Source organism: Rhyacophila brunnea, unplaced genomic scaffold, assembly GCF_057557595.1.
Source record: "Rhyacophila brunnea isolate RB1 unplaced genomic scaffold, BYU_Rbru_1.0 scaffold_4, whole genome shotgun sequence".
Lineage (NCBI taxonomy): Eukaryota > Metazoa > Arthropoda > Insecta > Trichoptera > Rhyacophilidae > Rhyacophila > Rhyacophila brunnea.
The window spans coordinates 32,003,923-32,028,189 of NW_028233068.1; the positions used below are offsets into that span (position 1 = coordinate 32,003,923).

The following is a 24,267-nucleotide window of genomic DNA, read 5'->3' on the forward strand; positions in this document are numbered from 1 at the left end:
ACTCTTGATTTTTCAATTTCCCAACATCAAAAGACTGTAGAGATGTTTACAGTATCTAGAATAATGTAATTACATTATTTTCAACAGAAGGTATATCGAAAAAATATCAGAAACATTATCAAATTACATTAACTTATTCAATGAAAGAACTTAAAGTTCTAATGTGTAAGTTCATAATTATTTATCTTTTTACATGTATTTATAGCTAACTTGTATATTATTCAAACGTCTGTTTTGATACGACAATATAAGATGCATGACGTCATGTCAAACCATACAATTTCTATGAATTTAAGTATTCAAGGATTATTTTGACAATATTTTCACATATAATCACGTAGGTATGTAATTGACTAATTGGGTGAATCTGTAATTGTATTTGAATGTCATAATTATTCAAGACAGTGCGAAGTTTTCAAACTTTATTAGTAGACCAGTCGGTCTATTCTATACTTATCGACCGCTAAAGTGATAAATATTATCAAACTTAGGGTAGGTTTGGATCAAAGTATTAGCACTTATTGTAACAATTACAATAACTTGGGTGTAGTTGTTGCAATGAGTGCTATATTTTAACAGCACCTCTCTTGGCTGTGATAAAATTTAGAGTGAGACAGTTTTGACTATTAAGACTTTAGATGGCTAACTTATTGTAACAATTATAATACCTCAATATAAATATGTAATAAATACTATCACTTTAGCGGTCGATAATTGCCTTGTGTATAGAATATATCCGCTGAGGTTCTTTTTTTGCTTAAATATCCTAAATTTACCCTCCATCTACATAGAAGAAGGATGAACCAGACATCCGAATATTTCTCATACGTTCGCAGGGCAGTTTATCGACACTCGTTGATGATAATATGAACTGAATCCAATAGCATCTTTCATAATATGCAATCAACTGCCATTTTTTCATTCTTGTCAATTTTAAAGTCGCGAGATTAGCGATCTTTTGGCGGGAAAAGTGTGCGGGTGATATACTACAGACACTAACACAGGCAAACAAACGCCACTCCATTGAGCAAGGGACGACGCATGCGTCAACGGGGTCTATGAAATGGGACGGGCGCTATCGTCACCGCGATCCGATGCGGATTTGGGCCACTATTGTAGTAGTAGCAAAAATCAACAAATCTAATAATAACAACAAAGACCATCGCCCCCTTTTATAAAACACGTATCATATCGTGTTGAACATTTAAGTTAAATAAATCTCTCACTGCTGGATGAAGGCATCTCCTAGCTCCCTTCGCTCTTCTCGGTACCTAGTTGTTCATAATATGAACTTACACATTCAGGAGAAAACCCATTTTCGTGTGATGAATGTGATTTCCAATATAATCAAATATGTAATTTAAAAATACCTAGTAAGCTTAAAACATATTATGGAATGGCAATACTGATAAAAAAAACCTTATAAATGCGATGAATGTTCATATAGATGCTCGCAAATTAGTTGTCTTCTCCTCTCTTCTTGGTTGTATACTCATGGCTGAGGATCTTTACCACTTTTTAATTTTGTCATCCTTTGAGCGACCAAGACTTGTTATGACACATTTTGTTTTCGACCATGTCCATAACTTATAAGATCATATGGGACTAGGGATTATAAGATCTTATAAGTAATGGACATGGTAGCCATGAGTATACAACCAAGTGTCGACAAAATGTTGTTTTATCGCTTTTTGTAGACGCTTCATATTATGTTGTTTCTTTAATTTGCCCGAACTCGCAGCTAATTCACAAACAACTATGATGACACAAGGCTAGTTTACTAGCGAACAAGCCCACACGCCAGCGAGTAGCGAGTAAAGTACCTAGCACGGCTTTCAACTTTTCTCGTAGATTGTTTACAATCTGCTTGTTAGCTACAAATGATTACACCTCGACGAGTTTACAAGCAGATAATACATTCGCCGTCTTGTAACTTGTAAACTCGCTCAATGTTATCGAGCCTTTACCTAATATTTTTGCGAGTTGTAAAAATATTATGAAGATTGAACGGGAAAATATTAATCCTAGTTGAACAAGTTTTCCGAAAAGGTCCATTTACCTGGATCACCCAATGTTAAAACTCCAACTTTTTTTGTGTGCATTTGTTTGTGCACAATGACATTTATATGGACGAATCATCTGGAAAATAAAATGACACTCACTTTGTGTCGGGTCTGCCGGATGGCGAAATTCATATTTTAATATCGGTATCCTTCGCTCAAATGAACATTCCACTTGCAAGCGGTCTGGCGACACCGCTGGGTCTGCCCATACAAAATATCGATGCAATTCAATGACAGAACAATTTGACAGAAATGGCCGAACATTTTTACACAGGCAGCGATGATTTCTCCGTTCCTATAAGGGCTCAACGCACAAATGATGATTTATAAATTTGGTCCGTATTGTAATGACAGTAAGGTATATATTCGTTCAATTTTTCAAATATGGTAGTACTGTTTGCACCGTACTTCAGCTAATTGATTTGCATGAACGGACTGGTAATATTATTTTCAATTTATTATATGTAATTAAACATATTTTTTGACATCGTTTGTTTAATTTAAAATACTTTTTGTCGCGAAATCGATAAATGTATTGTGAAGTATATATTTTTATAATTGAATCGCTACAAATTAAAAAGTGAAATAATGAAGAAGGGCGAATCTGTAATACGACGACTTATGAAAGAAAATGACGGAAAATCAATATTGCCAAAGCATACAATGGATCACATAACAACGTACATTTTGGCACTATTTGTGGGGTCAAATATTTTTCATTCTATAGATAATCATTCTACGATACAACCTGCTTTATATAATCATAGGTTACACTTGATTCGAGCCATAATAAATGTAAGTATACAAACGTTAGATTACACTATAGCAAAAATAGATACAATTAGGGAAAAAATAAATACTAAACGGCAAATATACAATAAATTATTACATTTTCAAGGCGTTTAACGAGTACAAAAAATGTGTTCTCCTAGTTTCATTTTCCTGATTAGTCCTAACTTTTTATGACGGCGTTTTTTTTTTTTTTTTTAAATATATCTACTTAGTTAATTGCATGCAGAACTATATTTTAAATTAAAGATATCATCTGTTTTTTTTTACTCCCGAATATTTCCATCTACTTTCTTCTGTTTTATCTGTTAACTTAATTATTAATGTTCATTACGGTTATTTCTTCTTAGAACGCCATAATGAATCGTAATAGAATTGTTATCATTGTCATACTTCAATAGTATTTTCCACTTTTTATGTTTGCCAATAAACCGATACTGATTTTGTTATTAATCTCATATCATGTGCTCCATTTAATTTTTATGAATATTTCTATTTACTTTCTATTGTTTTCTCTGTTTGCTTGCTCTCTGAATTATTAAAACATGCACCTATAATATAACGTTAATCGTGTATTTTTTATAACTTGATTCTTGATTTTATTGTCATTTCGTATAATATTTAAATAAATAGTAATAGAATTGTTATCATTTTCATGCTGAAATAATATTTTCTCCAATAAACTGATACTGGTTTTGTCATTAAAACATTTTCAACGGATCAATTTTCAGTTTCAAAATATTCTTATTAAGCGCCGCTTCAAATTATACCAAATTATTATATTGCAATTCAATAACCATCATAATATGTTATTGTTTAATCTCAAACATCTTAAGCAAAGCAATATGATCAAAACGTGAAAATCTAATTACATATTCGTTGATATTTATTTGTACTCTGTATGGTTTGTTAGCGCCGTAGCAAAGAATATTTTGTTTAGACAAACAACTTTTCTCAAAACTACGTAATATTCGTATTTCTTCCATAATTTGCCGCCCCTCATAATGTGGCGCCCTTAAGCAACGTTTGGTCTGCTTATCGTGTATTTTTTATAACTTGTTTCTTGATATTTTTTGTTTTCATTGTTTATGTCATAATAATTAAATTAACAATACCATTGTTATCATTACCATGATTTGATAATATACGGGTATCGTTGTTATAACATTTTCCACGGATCAACTTTCAGTTGAAAATGTCGTAATGATGAAACTGGTATCGCCTGTTTGAAAATAAATGTACGAAGGTACATACGTCAAACATACTACAGCGCTCGGAATGGACAGGAACGCACCGGAGCGCCGTTGTGGTTCGTGGAATTCCAAAATATACCGTTCCGGCTCGTGGATTCATTTAAAGTTGCGTTGCGGTTCGTTAGATTGAGATAATTATATATGAATGTATCTTTTAAAGTTTTTCTCAAAATTAAAAATTAACGAAGTTATGTTATGCCGGGCGTGCAAGGGTTAAAAATAAAAATTATGACATCCCTAAATTTCTTTCAACCTTCTTATTTTGTGTCGATATGTCCATGCCTAAATGCATTGTCTAAATAACAAGAAACAACCAGCTGCAAGCGTAAATTACTTTATTACCCAAAAAAATGTGCCTTGCTGACACTATTTGAAAACTCTTCAAAAATAAAGTATACATTGTTTAATAATTTCTAAAGGATGAAACAATTCAAATCTCAATACAATCTTGCCTTTGACTTACGCATTGTTAATTTACTTACCTACTAATTTATTATATTATTTTATTCGGAGTGACAAAAATTATTACTTCGCCATTTATTTTCGGGTGAATGAATTGTGTTTTCGATGGTTAAATTAGTACAAAAAAGTTTGATAATTTGACTCGTGCAATCCGCTATAATATTCCTATTAGTTGCCTTTTAAAATATTTTGTATTATTTAAGATATTAATACGTTTCTAAACAAAATTGTTTATATTATTAGTTTGGTGTTTTTTTGCTACATTCTAGTAAGTTTTGTGTTTTAATTTTAACTGTGTGTTTAACTTGATTTTTTAATAAAAAATTGTTCTCCTAAAAGTTGGTCGAAAATGTCATCAAGCGAAACGTGTTAACCGAAACTATTGAAAAATATTTTGTCGCAGGTAACGTAACGCTGGCCACATACCTACACAATTTGATCATTTAAAAAATGATATTGAGTGGTTATTTATAAAAATAATGAAGGTATAATAAAGTAGTAGGTAATTCGTGTAAATCTGCTAAAACCACATTACATTACATTAGGAATTCACTCCAATAACCATTGAAGTGGCAACAGATGGTATTCATCTCAACAATTAACTTTTGTTAAAAAAAGCTTATGACGTGTCGTAAACCCCTCTTTTTACGATGTTTACATTTGTTTTGTAATTTACATTATTGTTGAATTGCGACTATAGTACAATAAATCTTGTGATATAACTACTACATTCATTCATTTATTTGCCATAGGTCATGATGAGTATACTTTTTTGTAAGTGAATTTTGTTGCTTCTGGTAAGTTTTGTGTTTTAATTTTAACTTTGTGTTGAACATATTTTTTAATAACAATTTGTTCTCTTAAAAGTTAGTTAAAATTCTCAGCAGGCGATACGAATACCTTTATATCGTCGGTGTATTGTGAAAATGGCGAATTAACCAAAATACTATTACAGGAGGAGAATTTTTAACCTTTGACATTTATTTATTAATTACCTGTGGATGAATACTTTCCTTATAATAGGCTTTATAATATAATATTTTAAAAAGTCTATTATGTTAAATTCGCTTTTTCTTCGTAACACTAAGTGGATAATCACCCTTACAATTATCGTTTTTAATAAGTACTTTCCTGTGGGATACAAATTCGCCATTTTTACATAATTATATTATTACATATATACCTATATACTATTGTCGCTGGTATCCAAACTGATTTAAGATAATTCTGGCCACACGCACAATTTGATAATTTGTGGATATTTATAAAAATAATGAAGGCTTAATTACGTAGTAGGTACTTCGTGTAAATCTGCTAAAACATTAGGAATTCCTTCCGGTGGACAATACATTGGCAACATCTGTTCTGTGATTCAATAATTATTATCATCTCAACAACTTGACTTGTGTTAAAAAAAATATTTATGATAAGTCGTAAACCCCAATTTTCACAATGAATAATGAATGATTTTTTCTACAAAAATGTGTTTGGGCCATTGATGGTTTGGGCAGAAAATATTGAATAGCCTTCTGCAGAGTTTATTTATTTGGGACGTTCCTATTGTATTACAATTATTATTACATGCATTGTAGCTTGTGACTTTAAAAATAATAGAAATAATACATAGGTAGTGTGGAGAGAACTTTTACTTAATTTTTGTTTGTAAATTTGTTTAAAAAAAATATAGGAATATCCTTTAATAAAAATGTACGACTATCATAATATCTGTATTGTATGTAGGTACCTATTATCATTTCCATGGCAATAATAATGTGAGTAGGGAAGGACAAACAACATAGATTGAATCGTTAAGAATAAGTAGGTACTAACAAATTAGGTACCTATGTGTCCAGTGCGGACATCTAATTATCTTAGGTGGTGTTAGTCATAGATTATTAAATAAATACGGTGGTAGATGTATATTACAATAATGGTAACCAAAGCATCACCATTGTAACATAACATGCATACAATACAATATTAGTCCTTATAATGTTGAATATAGTAGGTACTAATTAATGACAATTTTATATTATTCTATAAGAATCGCGCTTAGCAACCTAAGTTTCACCTTCCGTCATGTTTTATCTTATATAAATGAAAATGACACACCATTGGTAATTTAATTACAAATAATGCTATGTTTACGTTGTTTGGATGACTTGAAACTTTTATTAGATGTAAGTACAGCCTTATGCCCCTTATAGTGGAGAAGGTTCAAAATAAATCTTTGAGAATCCTTTAAAGCTGTGTGGATAGTGGATACTATCCATGGTTTTATCCGATTGATTTCTCAAGACGTATGCTTACATACTGTATTCTGAAAGTTAAAAAGAGAGCTAGGTATTTAGGCTACGTACTTTTTCCAACTTATATCTACCCAGTACAAATGAGAACTCTGCCATTATTGGTACTTAGTATTGATTTTATTATATATTATTTTATAACTTTCTTGATAATCTAAGTTGTTTGTTCTGCCAAGGTGCAATAATTGCTAATGATAATTGGGCAGGAAATAACTATGTTCAACCAAATCGCTTCGGATAATCGTATATTCCACCTGCGTGAGAACGAGTTTATGTGAACGCTATTTTATAAATTCTTGGTATAGGTAGGCACTTACTGTTTTTTCTAATACTATTTCTTTATTTTTTAAACACTATTTTAATACAATTTCTTGATGTTTGATATTCTGTGCTCGTATTTAAATGGAATTTGTAAAATTTTCTATAAGTACGTAAATATTTTTTTAATTTAAATCTATAAGGTACTTATGTGGATATGTTGTTTGTTATGACTAATTAATTACAAACTTATCTATCCCAAATGAGACAGTAAGTTATAATCAGTGACGAGTGGTGGTAGAGGTATCATGCACTGGTTATAGTGGTAGATAAAGTAAAAATAAAGAATAATACAATTTTTGACGGTATACTTTGTTAAAACAAGATTATTTCGCCTGCGGCGCTGACAATCCTTACCAACCTGCCCAATATAGATCCACGTAAGAAGTTTAAAGTTTATTGTTGCATTTTTATATCAAAAGTACGTATGTACGTAAAGAAAGGATTAGCATAAGTACTTAGTTTCGGAAAATTATACAGCGTTCCTGTTCGTGAAATTTTCCATTTCGAGCACTGAACATACAATAATAATATATTTTTATAACTTGTTTTTATCTCGAATAAATGGCGTTCAATAAAAATTTAAATGTGTTTGACTATTTTTTTTTTGTTATATTTATCTGCGAGTACCTCCGTTCTCTTGTATTATTATCATAGGTACCTACTTTCTTCTGTATTCATACTTCGAAACTGTGTTATTAATTGATAAAGGCATGTATTTATTATACACACAACAAAAAGAATAATAATATAAATAACGAGTTACAAAAATATTTAAAGTTATTAATTAAGGGCAAAATTCCCAGTTTGCGCCTGGAAGCGTTTCGCTGAATCTCCGGAAGACGTAAGTAACCCGAGAATATATTTCTAACGCGATGACATTAATACGCCATTACAATAAAGGCTATATTACTCTAAAATTCTCGATGCTCGATATCGTATAATGGAAATGCAACGTCATATGATCACGTGACGTCTACCTATACATCTGTGAATAAGTCTCGTGCACTATTTCTCGTGCTCGCCGATATGAAATGAGTTGTCCATTTAATACGTCATTGTTTGTGCACGATTTTTTTTCGTTTGTGCACCAATTTCAAATTGGGTGTTCCAGCTAAACGTTGGGTCACCCAATGTTGAATTTTCAACTTTTTTTTTATGCATTCGTTTGTGCATCGTTAGTGCACGTTTGTGCACGCGTTTTTTTCGTTTGTGCACGCACATTAAGGGGGTTATTTGCATTTCAATTTGGGTGACCCAGCTAAATGCTGGATACTTGTGTCACTAAACTTATATTTTTTTCAAAATTTAAATTGTAAACACTAGTGCGTTGGTAGTGAACGTTAGTGCATGATTCTTTTTTGTCTTTTCATCTGTATTCAGCGCGCTATTTAATTTTTAAGTTTGTATGCAAAACCTGACTGCGTGGGTTTAAAAATATTTCTTTTAGTAAAATCTCTTGTCGCATAGCTAATGCGCAATCGTGCATACTTTTTTTATTTTTTTCTGATATAGTGCGTGAGTTATTCGATATGATATATTTGATGAACGTTAAGTAGAACCATCCAACAAACTTTTTTAATTTTTTATTAAATCATCAATTTGCCTATTATTAGCTTACGTTTGTGCACGTGCTTTTTTTGTTTTCGAGATTATATCGTGAGAGATATTAGTTCTCTAAATTCAGTGACTTGATACTTGAACAATTAAATTTGCTTTAAAAAAAATTGTTAAGTGCATACGATTATGTATATTTATGTAAAATTTTAACACGATTTTTAAAATTTTTATCTTTTATATTAATCTAGAAAATTAATTTTGAGTGGCCGTCAAGTTTTAACACCAATCGTTTTTTTTCCACATTTTTTAAATGCATACCTTTGAATAATTTAATTATACTTGCTGAGCCAGCTGGCTCTCGCCAGTCTGTCTCGCTAGGTCTTGCAGACGGCTTGGCGGTGTTGGATTTTAATATAATTGTGAAGTATGCATAGATGGCGCCATAGTTTTCTCTTCGGGATGGGTTTTTTATTCACGTCAGACAGTTTGACATTATTTCGCTGATAGTAGTAGAATGAGGTTGCGGAATCCTTCATCCAGCAGTGGATTGATCCTAGTTGGTGATGATGATGATAACGATATGAGTATGTAGACAAATATAATATCACCAATTTTGATAAATACAGCAATTCAAATGACAGAAAGGAGTAGAATATGGGTAAGGAGGCCTTTATCCAGCAGTGGATTGGATCAGGTCGATGGTGACGATGACGATATTAATATGTAGATAAATATAATATCACCGATTTTGATAAATACAGCAATTCAAATGACAGAAAGGAATAGAATCAGGCTAGGGAACCCTTCATCCAGCAGTGGATTGATCCTAGTTGATGATGATACCGATATGAATATGTAGATACATATAATTTCACCGATTTTGATAAATACAGCAATTCAAAAGACAGAAAGGAGTAGAATCAGGCTAGGGAGGCCTTTATCCAGCAGTGGATTGGTTTAGGTCGATGATGATAATGACAATATGAATATGTAGATAAATATAATATCACCGATTTTGATAAATACAGCAATTAAAATGCAGAAAGGAATAGAATCAAGCTAGGGAGGCCTTAATCCAGCAGTGGATTGGTTCAGGTCGATGTTGATAAGGGTGATATAAATAGGTATAGTATCACAAATTCGTTTAACTGCTAGTGGTAGAATCAGGTTGCGGAACCCTTCATCCAGCAGTGGATTGATCCTAGTTGATGATGATGATGATAACGATACGAATATGTAGATAAATATAATATCACCGATTTTGATAAAAAAAGCAATTCAAATGACAGAAAGGAGTAGAATCAGAGTAGGGAGGCCTTTATCCAGCAGTGGATTGGTTCAGGTCGATGATTATGATGACGATATGAATATGAGGATAAATATAATATCACCGATTTTGATAAATACAGGAATTCAAATGACAGAAAGGAATAGAATCAGGTTAGGGAGGCCTTTATCCAGCAGTGGATTGATCCTGGTTGATGATTTAAATAATATGTATAACACCAATTATTGTTGAATACCTTTTGAATATTTTTGGGTTATATGAGCTAATTGAATGTATATAAGTTTCATTGGTTTAAAAAATTATCATTTAACAGCCATAAAAAAAATGTTATGTTATCAAATTTTGAAATAATATTCTATGGTTGATCCAGTGTTGCTATGTCTACTGAAATTTCAGTAGATCAACTGATATTTTTTGCCAATATACTGAATTTTTGATTTTTTTCCGAAATTCAAGAAATCTACTGATATTTGTGTTTCTCCATAATTGTAAATTAATTGATGATTCTTTTAATAATAAACTTGTGATGATTTACGCATGACCTTTTTTGATGTTATACACTTTTAAATTGACAAAAAAAGCATTGTAACTCTATCCAAGAGCGCCATTTACCCATTAATATTATCATTGTTTAGAATAAATTAATATTATTAGTTATTGTTATTCTTATTAGTTTTAAATCATATCTAATAAAACACATTTTTCAAAATCTACTGATATTTTATGAAATCTACTGAATTTTTTGTCAAAATCTACTAAAATTTTAAATTTTGACTTGGCAACACTGGATTGATCGCATAGTCAGTGTTGCCATGTCTATCTACTGAATTTTTATTAAATTTACACTTCACTTAATTTACACTAATTTACACTTCTAAATTGACATAAAAAGCATTGTAACTCTACCCAAGAGCGCCATTTTACCCATTAATATCATCATTGTTTACAATAAATTAATATTATTAGTTATTGTTATTCTTATTAGTTTTAAATCATATCTAATAAACCAAATTTTTCAAAATCTACTGATATTTTATGAAATCTACTGAATTTTTTGTCAAAATCTACTGAAATTTTTAATTTTGACTTGGCAGCACTGGGTTGATCGCATAGTCAGTGTCGCCATGTCCATCTACTGAATTTTTAAATTTTGACTTGGCAACACTGGGTTGATCGAGTGTTGCCATGTCTACTGAAATTTCAGTAGATCTACTGAAATTTTTGTCAGGAAAAGAAGAAATTATGATATTTGTGATGAACAAAAGTCACTTTTTCATGATTTTTTAAAAGACACTTGTGAGATTATGTCAATATGCACGCTTTCACACAAACACAATCGTTGAATTTCATACATTTTTGTCAATCAATGGTGTTTTGAAGAAAAAATCAAAAAATCTACTGAACTTTGAATGTTAGTTGGCAGCACTGGTTGATACCTTTTAAATATTTTTGGGTTATAATGAGCTAATTAAATGTATATAAGTTTCATTGTTTCAAAAAAAAAATGATTCAACAGCCTTACAAAAAAAAAAAAAAAGTGACATATTTTAAAATTTTCCTTGGTATCGTAAAACGCCGATATGTCGTACGCCCGCGTTTCAATGAAATGATCAGTTTTAATCGGAATTCGTATAAATGTTATTGTTTATTTGAATATTTATAGTTATCTATGGGTGCTTGTTATAAATGTGAGTTATTATATAGTGCTGTGCATTTTTAAATCATTATGAGACGTAAATAATATCACCTGTCGTTTTTTACATAAACAACAAATAATGACGGATGTTACCTAGTTTTTAAAAGTGATTTTTTTGTGACTGTGTTAAGTTATATAAAATTGTGCTCACTTCAACTTGTAGTCACTCGAACGCATCTGATAAGTAAATATGTGGTGAGTCAATTGAAATACCGTATGTTAGTATAGATAGCGTAATAAATTTATAGTGTCAAAAGACTTGATTTCCGTCAGAGGTGTAGAAACTTAACTTAAACAAAGAACTTAATTCATAAAAATTTAAATAAATCAGTTCTAATATGTTTATCGATTAATCTTATTATGATTAGTTTGTGAAAATTGATTGTATATATCGGTTAAAACGCATTTTAAATTTAAAGCGGCCATATTTGTTTAGTTGGTTCGAGTGTTGCAAACATTGTGAAAAAATAAATTCCCATATTGTCAATAAAGTGACGTATGTGCCGGAAAGCTTTAGAAAAACATCAATATTATATCGCAAGATAACTTAAATTCGGAAAACCCTTCCTTTCATACTCTATATGACCTATTTGAATTTCGAACATTCAATTAGTGTGTTTGACGTTTGAACCCATCGGACGTGACGAATAAGGCACACAATCGCTCGCCAAACATCGGGAAAGCTGTAGGATAATAATATATAGGAGATGATTTTTCATATATTTTTTATTGTTTTTCCATGTAAATTACGTGAACAATTCGAATTTTTCCATTTTCACTAAGTACCCCGTCAAAATATCCCGAACAAAAACAAGCGCATCCGCATGGATGGTCTGGTCAAAAGAGTTTCGCAAAACAGCCAATACGGCTCCTATCTACCTGTTTTCCATTTATACTAATTAATGATAATCAACATCTTCGTGCTTCAATTTGGAAAGCACCTGTATATATTTTTATTGGTGCGTCGTCAAAATATACTTTGCAAAGCCATTCGCAACAGTTATAGCTGTCACCAAAAACTGTTTTCATCACTCCAATGTCACAATATAATAATATTATACTATTTATTGTTATTTATCTTACAAATTATTGATGGCTTTCACTGTATCTTTAGACCTCGTGCGTTCATAAATGTTTCGTTATGCATAAATTTATGACGAGCAAGCTTTATATCCAACGCTAGTTACTTTAAAAATCCCAATTTTAAGTACGTTTAATAATAAGACAACCAATAAACAAAATTATAAGTAGATATTATCCACCTTTTCGAATGACAGCGTATGAATCATGTATAATTACTAATTATTTAATATTTGTATTTTGTCATATATTGTCTATGATTATATTATGTATACTAAGTTTATTGTCGTTGCCCATCATACGTCAAAATCTTCTGTCACATGAGATGCGCCTTTCATGTTTAGGGTACTGGAAATACTATTTAATACAAGTTTATCCGTCTATTTACCACATCCCTGCTTAAGCAATTATAGTGGATAATTATTGTTCTCCCTAGAATTTTCCCAGCACCTAGTAACTACATTGAAGTATTCTATGGTAACAATGTCACGATAACGTCGATATTTTTTTCATTTCCTAATACCCATCATTTTCTACACACCCAGTGCCGTGGTCAATATTGATGGATGAGCCATAATGCACCAGCACCTATGCCACATACGCTCCACGAAAATAACTAGGATGCCATCTGAACTGAGAGAATCATACTCTGTTTAACACTGTCATGAGGCTTGTAGCTCTATAGCACACCGGTGCGCCGCTAGACGGTAGGTGTGTCGCGATGCATTGCTTGCAAAAAAACAAATAATTTTGTATATTATACGATAATTACTTAATAACCAAATTTGCGTACATATAAAAATATATGTTCGGTAATATATTTTAGCACCTGCATGAACTTAATAAAACAATGCAGTCAGAATGAAAATAATATATTGACGTGCTCTGATAAACTAGAAGGAGTTAAGACAAGGATCTCTACAAATGTATCAAAGGACCTACCAGACCACCATTAAAAACAAGCAATTAATTTTGGATCCGTCTCAAAAACAATTAACTTTGCAGCAAAAGAAATTTAATCATTACATTCATACAATCAATACGACTGGATTCGAAACCCTTTCGCAACCAATGCCGAAAATTCTATGGAAGCGCTTTCTCTATAAATTTGAGAGGAATTAGTTGAATTGAGAAACGATGGGACTCTAAAAACTGAATTTTGCAGATGTTCCATTGGCTATTTTCTGGATTTCGGTTAAAAAAGAATATTCTTGGATTACCGACAAGGCTATTGCAGTTCAGCTACCATATCTACGATATATGTGTGCAAAAGTTTTTCAACTCAAGTTATATAATTAAAAATTTCGAGAATGTAGTATAACCAAGAACTTCGAGTTGCTTTTTCAAATATCAAGTCAAAAAATATATAAAACTTTTACCTTCATTGAAAGAAGCTCAGGTATCATATTAATTTGTTATTAATACAAATACATGCAAATGTATATTTAGTTCTTCCTCGTCTGTTATGTATATTTAATTATGTATCAACTAAAAAAACATAAACTAATGTTATTTTGGTGCATGGCCCCCACAGGGTGGGGGACTGATAGGCCTCTAGCCTGGGGGACCAGGCTCAGGGGTGGGACTGCGTGGCAGGTCAACCAGATAAGTAAGATAAACATAAATTACAAATTTGCTCACATATTACAAAATAATTGACTGCAGCGCTATTTTACTACGCTGGTATTAATAATTTAAAACATTCGATTGTAGGTTACAATAATTATTTATTATTATTGTGTCAATATTCGACAAACAAATATTCTTAACCAGACAACTAACCATAATTCAAGTGGATGTATTAATAAATACAAACATTCAATACCATTAATTATACCTCAAACACCATTTTAAAAATTCTATTTTAGAGTATCACACTGTCTTTAACCTTAGCGATAGGTAGGGGGGGCAAATATCCTAGTCTGGGGTCCCCCTTCAGGATGTGGGGTCCATGTTTTGGTGTATAAATTGTTTTACATGCGGTGTGTCACTGTCTTCTGTGAAGACCTGTGGTGTGTCGCGGGGCATTGATTTACATATCGGTGCAAGTCAGTTTACAGGAAGCCAGGCGGGAACCGCGCCAATTTTTATTGCTGATTTTGGCAAATTTCATGAATACAAAAATGAAAACGTAACCTAACAAATAATCCAGTAGGTATATCAGCTATTTTCAAAATTTGTTTGCCGCTGGCTTCCTATAAACCGACAAGAACAATATACCTACCTACTTGCACTGTTTGAAAACACCTCAGAAACATTGGTACTTAAAAAAATATGACACCTGACAGAATTCGAACCTGTATACATTGAATTCTGGCCGATGCGCTTTACCAATTTAGTCACCAGTATTATATCCAATTACGGAATAACTAGCCGTAATGTGACTGAAGCTTTTTACAAATTATGCTAGTATTATTGACCTTTGCTGCTTGGTAAGAATACAATGGGACACAGCTTCCAGCGGTTCCATTAAGGCCATGCATTAGTTGAGGCACGGTCTAAAAAGATCGTTGCTAGGCGATGTGCGGATTGCCGGTCGCGGGTGCAAAAGACGCCTGTCAAACGAAATATTATTTCTCATATAAATCCAACATACGTCCATTTTATGTTCTGTTTATTATTCTATTAGTAACAATAATAATATATTCATTGACATGTTTTCTTTTTAAAGTAAATGGGTAACGTTTTTAGTCATCTTTACACGATTTTAGAATTAATTGGCCCGTCGCCATCACGCAGCAAAGTGACGTATGTCTGACTCGACGTTCTCTCAATGAATGCGAAGCGAGTACAAAATTTCGTCGCGCGTACAGTTGAAAATTATTTGGCGTTTCACTGATGCGTCACCTTAATCGAGCAGATATGTTTTAAAATTGTGTTTTATGTTCATAAAGAATGTCACCTTCACAAATATTGTGATATAGTATATTCTATAAGATCCCTTTAGAGCAGTGTGGACTCCTCCAAAAGTGCAATTAGTAATATTGTCAAGGCCTGAACAAAAACGATGCATGAGTGCGAGTGGGAAAGTATTCGGCACCCTTATAATCTCTGCGACACGCGCTAGAGTAAGATAAAAGGTCTACATATGTTTGAGTTAGTTTCCAAAAGAATTGCCGACAAATTGTGGTAAATCGCTTCACGTAGCGTCGTAGCTCGTGATACTAAATTGCTATTTTTTGTGTTGAACATAGTCATTGGTAAATATTTTTAATTATTTAAGCAGGAAAGATGGTTTTGTGTGTTGTATTAAAATATGGTAGCCGTACTGATAAGCAAAAAGATGGTATTACGTTTCCTAGGTAAGTTGATACATGTTCGAGATAATTTATTTGTATATTATTATATATTTTAATATCAGTGACCTAGTTTCTTTAAAATAACTTAAATTATGGATATCTTTACCTAATGGTTGCATTTTGACCGCTTAAAAATACTATATAACGTAAAAAAAATTGAAAATTATATTTTAATTCTGAGCGTCTAGTGCGAGCACTACCGAAATGGTCTATGGTCTCGAACATTTGTAGACGAATGCGTTCGCTCGCCCACAAACCAAACGCATGGCACACAGCTTCATTTAGCAATGCAACGGGTGGCGTCTAGATGTATCTATAGTCTATGAATATTATGCTCTCTGCGAATATAATAATATTTTATAACTTAACAGCTGAGCAAAGGAAAGGGTGAAAAAATGAAATTCAACATTTATCATAAAACATCAATTATTTATTAAAATACTTTAAACTACCTTTCTATTATCAATCATCAATCCAAGAGGTACTTAACTGGGTGGTCGACTTAAACTTAAAAATGTAAGGAGGTGTAACGTGTAATTTCTTTGCTTGGTCTAAATATATTACAATAAATCATCAATGTTATAAAGGAAAAATCATGAAATTTATGATACAAAAGTTAATCAATTTTCTGTGGGTAGGTAGTTACATAGGTAAGTATTGAAAGTAATAAACTTCTGTGACCAATTTTCCAAGTCATGTTGTGAATGGATTGAACTTGTAAATTGTAAAGTTCACTTCATATTATTATATATAAAGAAATTTGAACAAAATTTGACTAGGTTGAATAAAATAGGTAATGAAAGTGGGTAGGTATCGTCTTACATGATCATACATGATGATTTTGTCGGCAGTGGTGTATAGGTTTGTGGCTTTGGTGAACAGATCCCGTTTCATGTTTATATTCTTTTCATGGTTAGCTTCCTGCACGCAGTATGTGGCGAGCATGTCCAGGCACCGCATCTGATCTTTCTCCGAGTTAGAATAATCGATGTTGGCCGTGGTGCGGCCCGCATCCAAGATTTTAATGAAGTCATCAGTTCTTTTTGTTTACGTACGGCACCTGTATAGAATACAAACATTTATATGAGAATACGCAATTCGAAAAATTGAAAGGACCCTCGCAAACGATGCTAATAGAAATCAAGATCCGACAGGTCCCATCCATTCATTCAAATATCATTCTCTCTGGACATAAAAATGTGGATAAATGTGGTTGAAAAATTAACCCTGCCTACATCGCAATAAGGATTATTGTTGTACAACATTTCTTTCCAAAACGCTAATATATATATTATATTATATTGTAGCAAGTAGTTAAATATTAACTTTACCCACATTGCAAAAAAAGGATTATTCGAGATTTTTGAAAGATGTCTTTGACCTATTCTGCAAAACTTGCCCACTTTAATATTGTGATTTTGTATGAAACGGTGTATTATCATGGTACTTATATCAATGTATACAAACGAGTAAGTTTTAATACCCGCTCGGTTATTGTAACTTGGTTTCTATGAGGCACTATTTCTTTCAAAAAGTTTGAAACGTCATATGATTAGCAAGGTCTTTTTTCATTGAGGCATGACCATAATAGATTAAATTGGACTAGAAATCATGCATTCTTGCACGCCAATCGAGATATCGGGAAGATTCTACAGGTGTCATTCTTAGCACAGCTATGAAAAACGCCCAATGTTCGGTACACCATGGTATACGCTCGACTATGTGTGTCGAGACGTGGTGGTTGGCGATGGAGGAAAGCAAACACCAGAGAGTAATCATAACCCATAAAAATTGATTAAAAAAGTATTCATTTAGTAAAATATTAATATACCTACTCAAAAGGCTTCGCCATCCAGATTATATTGATAGTTTTTTTTTCTACAATAGACTGTTTACCCTAGGAAATTGATGGTGACATTCTAACTTCATTACATTCCATGCGTAAAATCTTATAAGTACTTACTACTTACGCCAACATTGACATTGACCCAGATGATAAGTGGGATCTCTCTAGGCGAAGAATACTGAGTATTTTTTGCATAATCTCATCAATCGCATATGCTCATGCGGTAGGTAATAATTGTTTAGGATCCAACTTCGATCACCTAAAAACAATTTAGATTAGGCAAACGACATTGGTTACGTTAATAACATGTCATAAAATGAAGTAAAATCACATCACAAAACTTTAGCTAGTTCAATGTAATAATTATAACGAAACTATACATTCAAAACTCTACATTATTATCAAATAAGTGATGGTTTATCTTTACACTATTATCAAAAATCAAAATGTTTCGAAGTCGCATGACCAGGCACCTGCAGTAGGTACGAGAAACTAAATAATGACGTCATTACATTTAAAGCATACTAGAGTAAAAAATAATTGCGCTGTACTTACCCGTGTTATGTGAATTCACCGTCTTCGAGCTGCATTAGAAAACTTGGGATGCCCCGTAAGGAATTATTGCTTTGCCGTAATCTATTTTCACATTGCTGCAAAATTCATAATATATTATATTTTCTTATAACGAATAATCGTCAACTTAACCCTTTGTCTATTGTACGGTATAACGATACGCTACGGCCTACGCCAATCGATGTATGAAGCTTCTCTAAGTAACATAGAAAAATAATGAATCATTTCAGCGTATAGGCATGTGGGGCTTATAAAATTTATATCAGAAATACGACTTGGAAGTTAAAGGCTTAAAATAGTATACGATCACTTCGTTATAGTTTTTTAGATCTGCTAACACATAAACAGTAAAAAATAATGATTCATATTATAACACAGCATAATAATTATTAATTATTAATGATTAGCTGTATTTTTTGCCTAACAACGATATTATGGGTCAATGAGAAATGGGACCAGTCTCAGGAAATAAAAACTACAATTGAGATCGCAAGGAGCGCCTTTCTCAAAATGAGACGCCTCCTTAGCAATCGAGATCTTAACCTAGGTCTGAGACTGCGTATGGTACGTTGTTATGTGCTCTCAATTCTTTTCTATGGCATGGAAGTATGGACGCTAAACCAAGAGATGTCACGGAGACTTAAAGCTTTCGAGATGTGGCTGTATAGACGCATTCTCAAAATTCCTTGGACTGACCGGGTGACAAATGTTGAAGTTCTCAATCGAATGGGGAAGGACCGAGAAATTCTACGTAGTATCAAAACCAGGAAACTACAATACCTCGACCACATTATGAGAGGACACATATACAGCATTCCCCAACTTGTCATTCAAGGAAAGATCAATGGGAAGCGTAGCAGAGGACGGCGCCGCATTTCGTGGCTTAAGAACCTCCGTGATTGGTACGAGTGCAGCTCCACCGAACTGTTCCGGGTAGCAGACGACAAAGATAAGATCGCCTTGATGGTGGTCGACCTCCGCTAGGGGATGGCACAATAAGAAGAAGATAGGTACCTATCTCTATAAGGTTTATAGATTTTTAATAACACAGGTTTTCAATACGCCGTAAAAAATCAAATTATATGTGGGTACTTATAATATAAGTATTATTATAATTTAGGTAACTATTCTATTCATACATATACTGCATTCCTAATCGCTGAAAAGCCTCAATTAAAATAAAGACTCAACTCGGTGTTGTCGGCAAGTTAGGTACCTAGGTACCTATATCTCGCCTTAATGCCCTTAATCAATCTAATATTACGTTCAAAGCTGACTGGAAGAACGAAATAATGAGTTTAACGGCCCACGTGCTCGTCGTAGGTCAAAATTGAGTTTTTATTGTATTTTCAAACCATGATCCTGGACACTCCTTAAACGTTGTAGATAATCTAATTATATAATTTTGAAGCCTTATTATCCTTTATAGTTATTTTAAACATTTGATGACTGCATAAAGTATTTTTGTTACATAAAATAGTATTCTTTTAAACCTCTCGCTCTAATGTTTTAGAATATAGTCATATTTCGGTACATAACTGTGCAGTGGTGTTAAGATTTTTTACATTTATTAATTTTTAAACGCATTTATAAAACTATTAGTGTAATTTATTTCGAGATAATTTTTGTAAAATAATTACGATAAAAAATTATATTGATAATCTCTGTGATCCCAAATTTTACAAGAATTAGGCATTTTATTATTCAAAAAATCGGCAAGATTAACACATTTAAAGATGATTTTAAAGATATTTATTATAAGCTATGTCTTTGACCATTCAAGTTTGATAAACATCTTATGAATAATGATTGCTTTATAATAATTATTGACCTAAGAATAAGGTAGTGTTTTTTTGAAATATGCCATTTCTTTTGTCATTCCCCAGTAGTTAAGCTACAACATACGGCCGTAGCCATAAATTGACAAACTATAATTGAAGTAGGAAGTAAAATGATATTGACGCGCGTGTTTGAACATGTACCGTTTAAAAAAAAATAAAAAAAAATTCGGTTAGGTAGGGTAAATAATTACGAATTTGGAGCACATCTGAAAACCGAACAGCCTATATTATATTGTAGACCTTGTAGGACTAATCGTTAATAAATAACCTAACATATTCTCACGAATCAGTTCTTACAACTTTAAGAACTATATTCCTACATGCAATATTATCTCAATAACACGAAGAATCAAAGAATCCACGAGCCGGAACGGTATCTTTTAGAATTTCACGAACAGGAACGGCGCTCCGGTGCGTTCCGGTCTATTTCGAGCTCTGGCTTGGTTGTATATTTAATGATGCCAATGTATAATTTAGACCAGTGGTCCTCAGAAAGTTTTCTTGTGGTCCGCAATTTTTGGGCGTCCAAATGCTAATGCTAAAATTTTAATAAAAACCTGTGCAACTGTAATAAGGCCATCCTCCCACGGCGCAACTTATGTCCGTCGAAACTGAAACTAAAATTCCAGCCAGTATCTAGCTAATGTATTTCAATGGCGGCTCGCTGACGGCGAGACTGGAATCTCTCAGCTTCAAAACGGTCGCGAAGAGATGCGACATGCTAGTCGCGCGGTCTCTGAAGTTTCCAGTCACCGTAAAACAGTAGTACCAACATCATTAGATTTCGGTGAAAAATCATATTTTATTACCAAAATTGGTAGCACTTCGTAAAGCCGCTAGCGTCATATCGTAAAAACCAAAACAACCAGAGACGTGAAAAGTAAATATTAATCGGAAAATTAAAATAACATAATTGTAAACGCTGCAGCGCTCGTATTGTCAGTTTTTGTACAACACAGCTGACAGTCCAGTTTGATAGTTTGAGGTTATGTGATTATTATTTCAACTGGGTTTCAGTAGCGCCGTGTGCGAAGCATCACATTGGTCAGTTTATGAGTTCCTTCACAAACCAGTTCCATCAGATTTCAGTTGCGCCGTGGGAGGATGGCCTAAGAGACCGCGCGACTAGCATGTCGCATCTCTTCGCGACCGTTTTGAAGCCGAGAGATTTCAGTCTCGCCGTCAGCGAGCCGCCATTGAAATACATTAGCTAGATACTGGCTGGAATTTTAGTTTCAGTTCCGACGGACATAAGTTGCGCCGTGGGAGGATGGCCTTATGTGTCCAGCGCATAATTTAAAACAAAACTTGCCATTCATAATTTTACTCTCTGCAACCAAAAACGATTGATGGTCTTTGCAATGTTTTGATTGAAGTCGAAAGTGGGCTTACTGCAAATTAGCTTTCCAGTGTAATAATATGTCAATAATTTACTCTTCCTCTTCTGCCTCTTTCTACGACGACGACGACGACGACGACGACTATAAAACCGCTATTCTGTATAGTGATGGAGCAGGGAAAAAAACCAGGAAAAAATTTAGTACTCACCAATGCTTTATTAAATTAATATTGCAATGCCACGTAATATCACCAATGTACATTAAAAAAAGGAGAAGGACCACACTCAAATTGAGGTTGAACGATTCGCTCTGTAATTGAAATGAGGTTGAGAAATAAAAAAAAACGTGTCATGCTGATTATATAACTGCGTTTAAAGAAGCCTGGAAAAACCTAAGCCATACCATGTCACAATCTCCGCCTATAGTAATAGGGAACGACTCCACCTACGCTATGACCGGTCCCAAGCCCGGATAAAGGATGAGGGTTCGTCGTAGGGTTAAGCACCCAACACGGTAAAAAAAACCCTGATTACGAACCCCGGACTCCCCATAAACCAACGACCCAAGCAAAGAATTAAGGACAAACGATTATATACACAATGTGGCACATGGAACGTACGCACTATGTTGCAGCCGGGCAAGATGGAGGAGGTTGCAATTGAATTGCATAAGTATAAAATAAGCGTGACTGTATTGCAGGAAATAAGATGGGAGGGCGCAGGTTTCATAAACAAGAGAAACTACACTTTGTATTACAGTGGATCTGCAGGTACGCAGGGTCGCTATGGAACTGGTTTCTTAATCAGCTCTGATATCCGCAGGGCAGTACTAGGATTTGAGCCAATTAGTGAGAGATTATGTAAACTTAAACTGAAAGGTAAACTTTTCAATATTACGTTCATCAACGTTTATGCCCCAACTGATGATGCGACCGAGGAAATTAAGGATAGATTCTATGAAGATCTGCAGAGAGCCTCCGAAAAAGTCTTCCCACATGATGCTCTAATTATCTTGGGAGACTTCAATGCAAAAGTTGGAAAAGATGAAGCATTTAAATAAGTAGCTGGGCAGCACAGTTTGCATCAAACGACAATCGATAATGGTGAACGTCTATGCTTTTTAGCGGCTGCAAATAATTTATTAATTAGTAGTACATGGTTTAAACATAAAAATATCCACAAAGGAACCTGGAAAATACCTGGAAGTAATACACGCAACCAAATAGAATGATCACATTCTTATATCAAAAAGAAGAGCGACAACAGTGGAGGATGTGCGCGTCTGCAGAGAAGCCAATTGCGATTCTGATCACTTCCTGGTGAGAGCAAAATTAAAACAAAAAATCTCCTTAATACTGAAAAAAGAAGGCCAGAGAAGAACTAAATGGAGAGCTGAAAAATTGAGGGATGAATAAATTTTGGATAAATACCAGGAATCTATAGAAACAAACTTAAAAATGACTTTAATAACCGATGATGTAAATGTGGACTGGGAAAATACAAAAAACTGTGTTATCACGAGTGCCACAAAAATTCTGGGGGAAAACAAAGCAAAAATAGATGCAGGATGGTTTGATGATGATTGCAGGCAAGCACTGTTTGAAAAAAATGAAACAAGGAAGAAACGCCTACAAAGGGAAACTCGCCAAAATTACGAAACTTATAAAGAAAAGAGAAAAACTGCAACAAAGCTCTGTCGAGAGAAAAAGCGATTGGTGCTCAAGAGAATACTTCAAGACATGGAATGTCAAAGAAGAAACAATGATCCCAGAAAATTTTACAAGACTAAATCCTATCAACCCTGATTAAACTCCTGTAAGGATAGTGAAGGACAAATGCTGATCAAAAAGAAGGACATTATGGAAAGATGGAAAGGCTATTTCACAACACTTTTAAATCAGGCTTATAATAATGGTCATGAGGAAACGGAAGAAGTATTGTACCACACTGCTGAGGAATTTATTGATGAGCCTACTCTGCCTGAAGTAAGAAGAGCATTAAGAACGCTGAAAAACAATAAAGCACCTGGAACCGACAGGATAACAGCCGAGTTGATAAAGACTGGTGGCCCTACACTGGAAGCAAATATCCACAAGGTAATTCTCAATATTTGGGAAAAATAAATTCTACCTGAGGAATGGAAGATGGGTATAATAATCGTGCCTATTCTGAAAAAGGGAGATAAAACGATCTGCGATAACTACAGAGGGATCACAGTTCTAAACACAGCTTATAAAGTTTTCTCATCTGTACTGTATAGCAGGTTAATGATCTATGGTGAGGAAATCCTGGGAGAATACCAATGCGGCTTCCGACCAAATAGATCCACCATAGATCACATCCATCTCATGAGGCAAACTATGGAGAAAGCGCACAAATACAACCTGAAACTCCACCACCTGTTTATTGATTTTAAATAATAAGCATAAAAATATAGGGAATTCCCTTAAAACTAGTAAGGCTTATAAAGACCACACTGACGGATACTAATTACAAGCAGATCCAAACAGAGGATGATCGACCATGGTGGCACTATGAAAATAAAAGCAGAAAA

General features: G+C 33.4%; 1 protein-coding gene across 1 annotated transcript; it reads left to right on the forward strand.

The window, feature by feature from the left end:
• Positions 1-22,356: 22,356 nt before the first annotated feature.
• LOC147067270 (protein CFDP2-like) lies at positions 22,357-22,773 on the forward strand. The gene has a single exon (XM_085954984.1). The coding sequence runs from the start codon at positions 22,357-22,359 to the stop codon at positions 22,771-22,773; it is 417 nt and encodes a 138-aa protein (XP_085811110.1).
• The last annotated feature ends 1,494 nt before the right edge of the window (positions 22,774-24,267 follow it).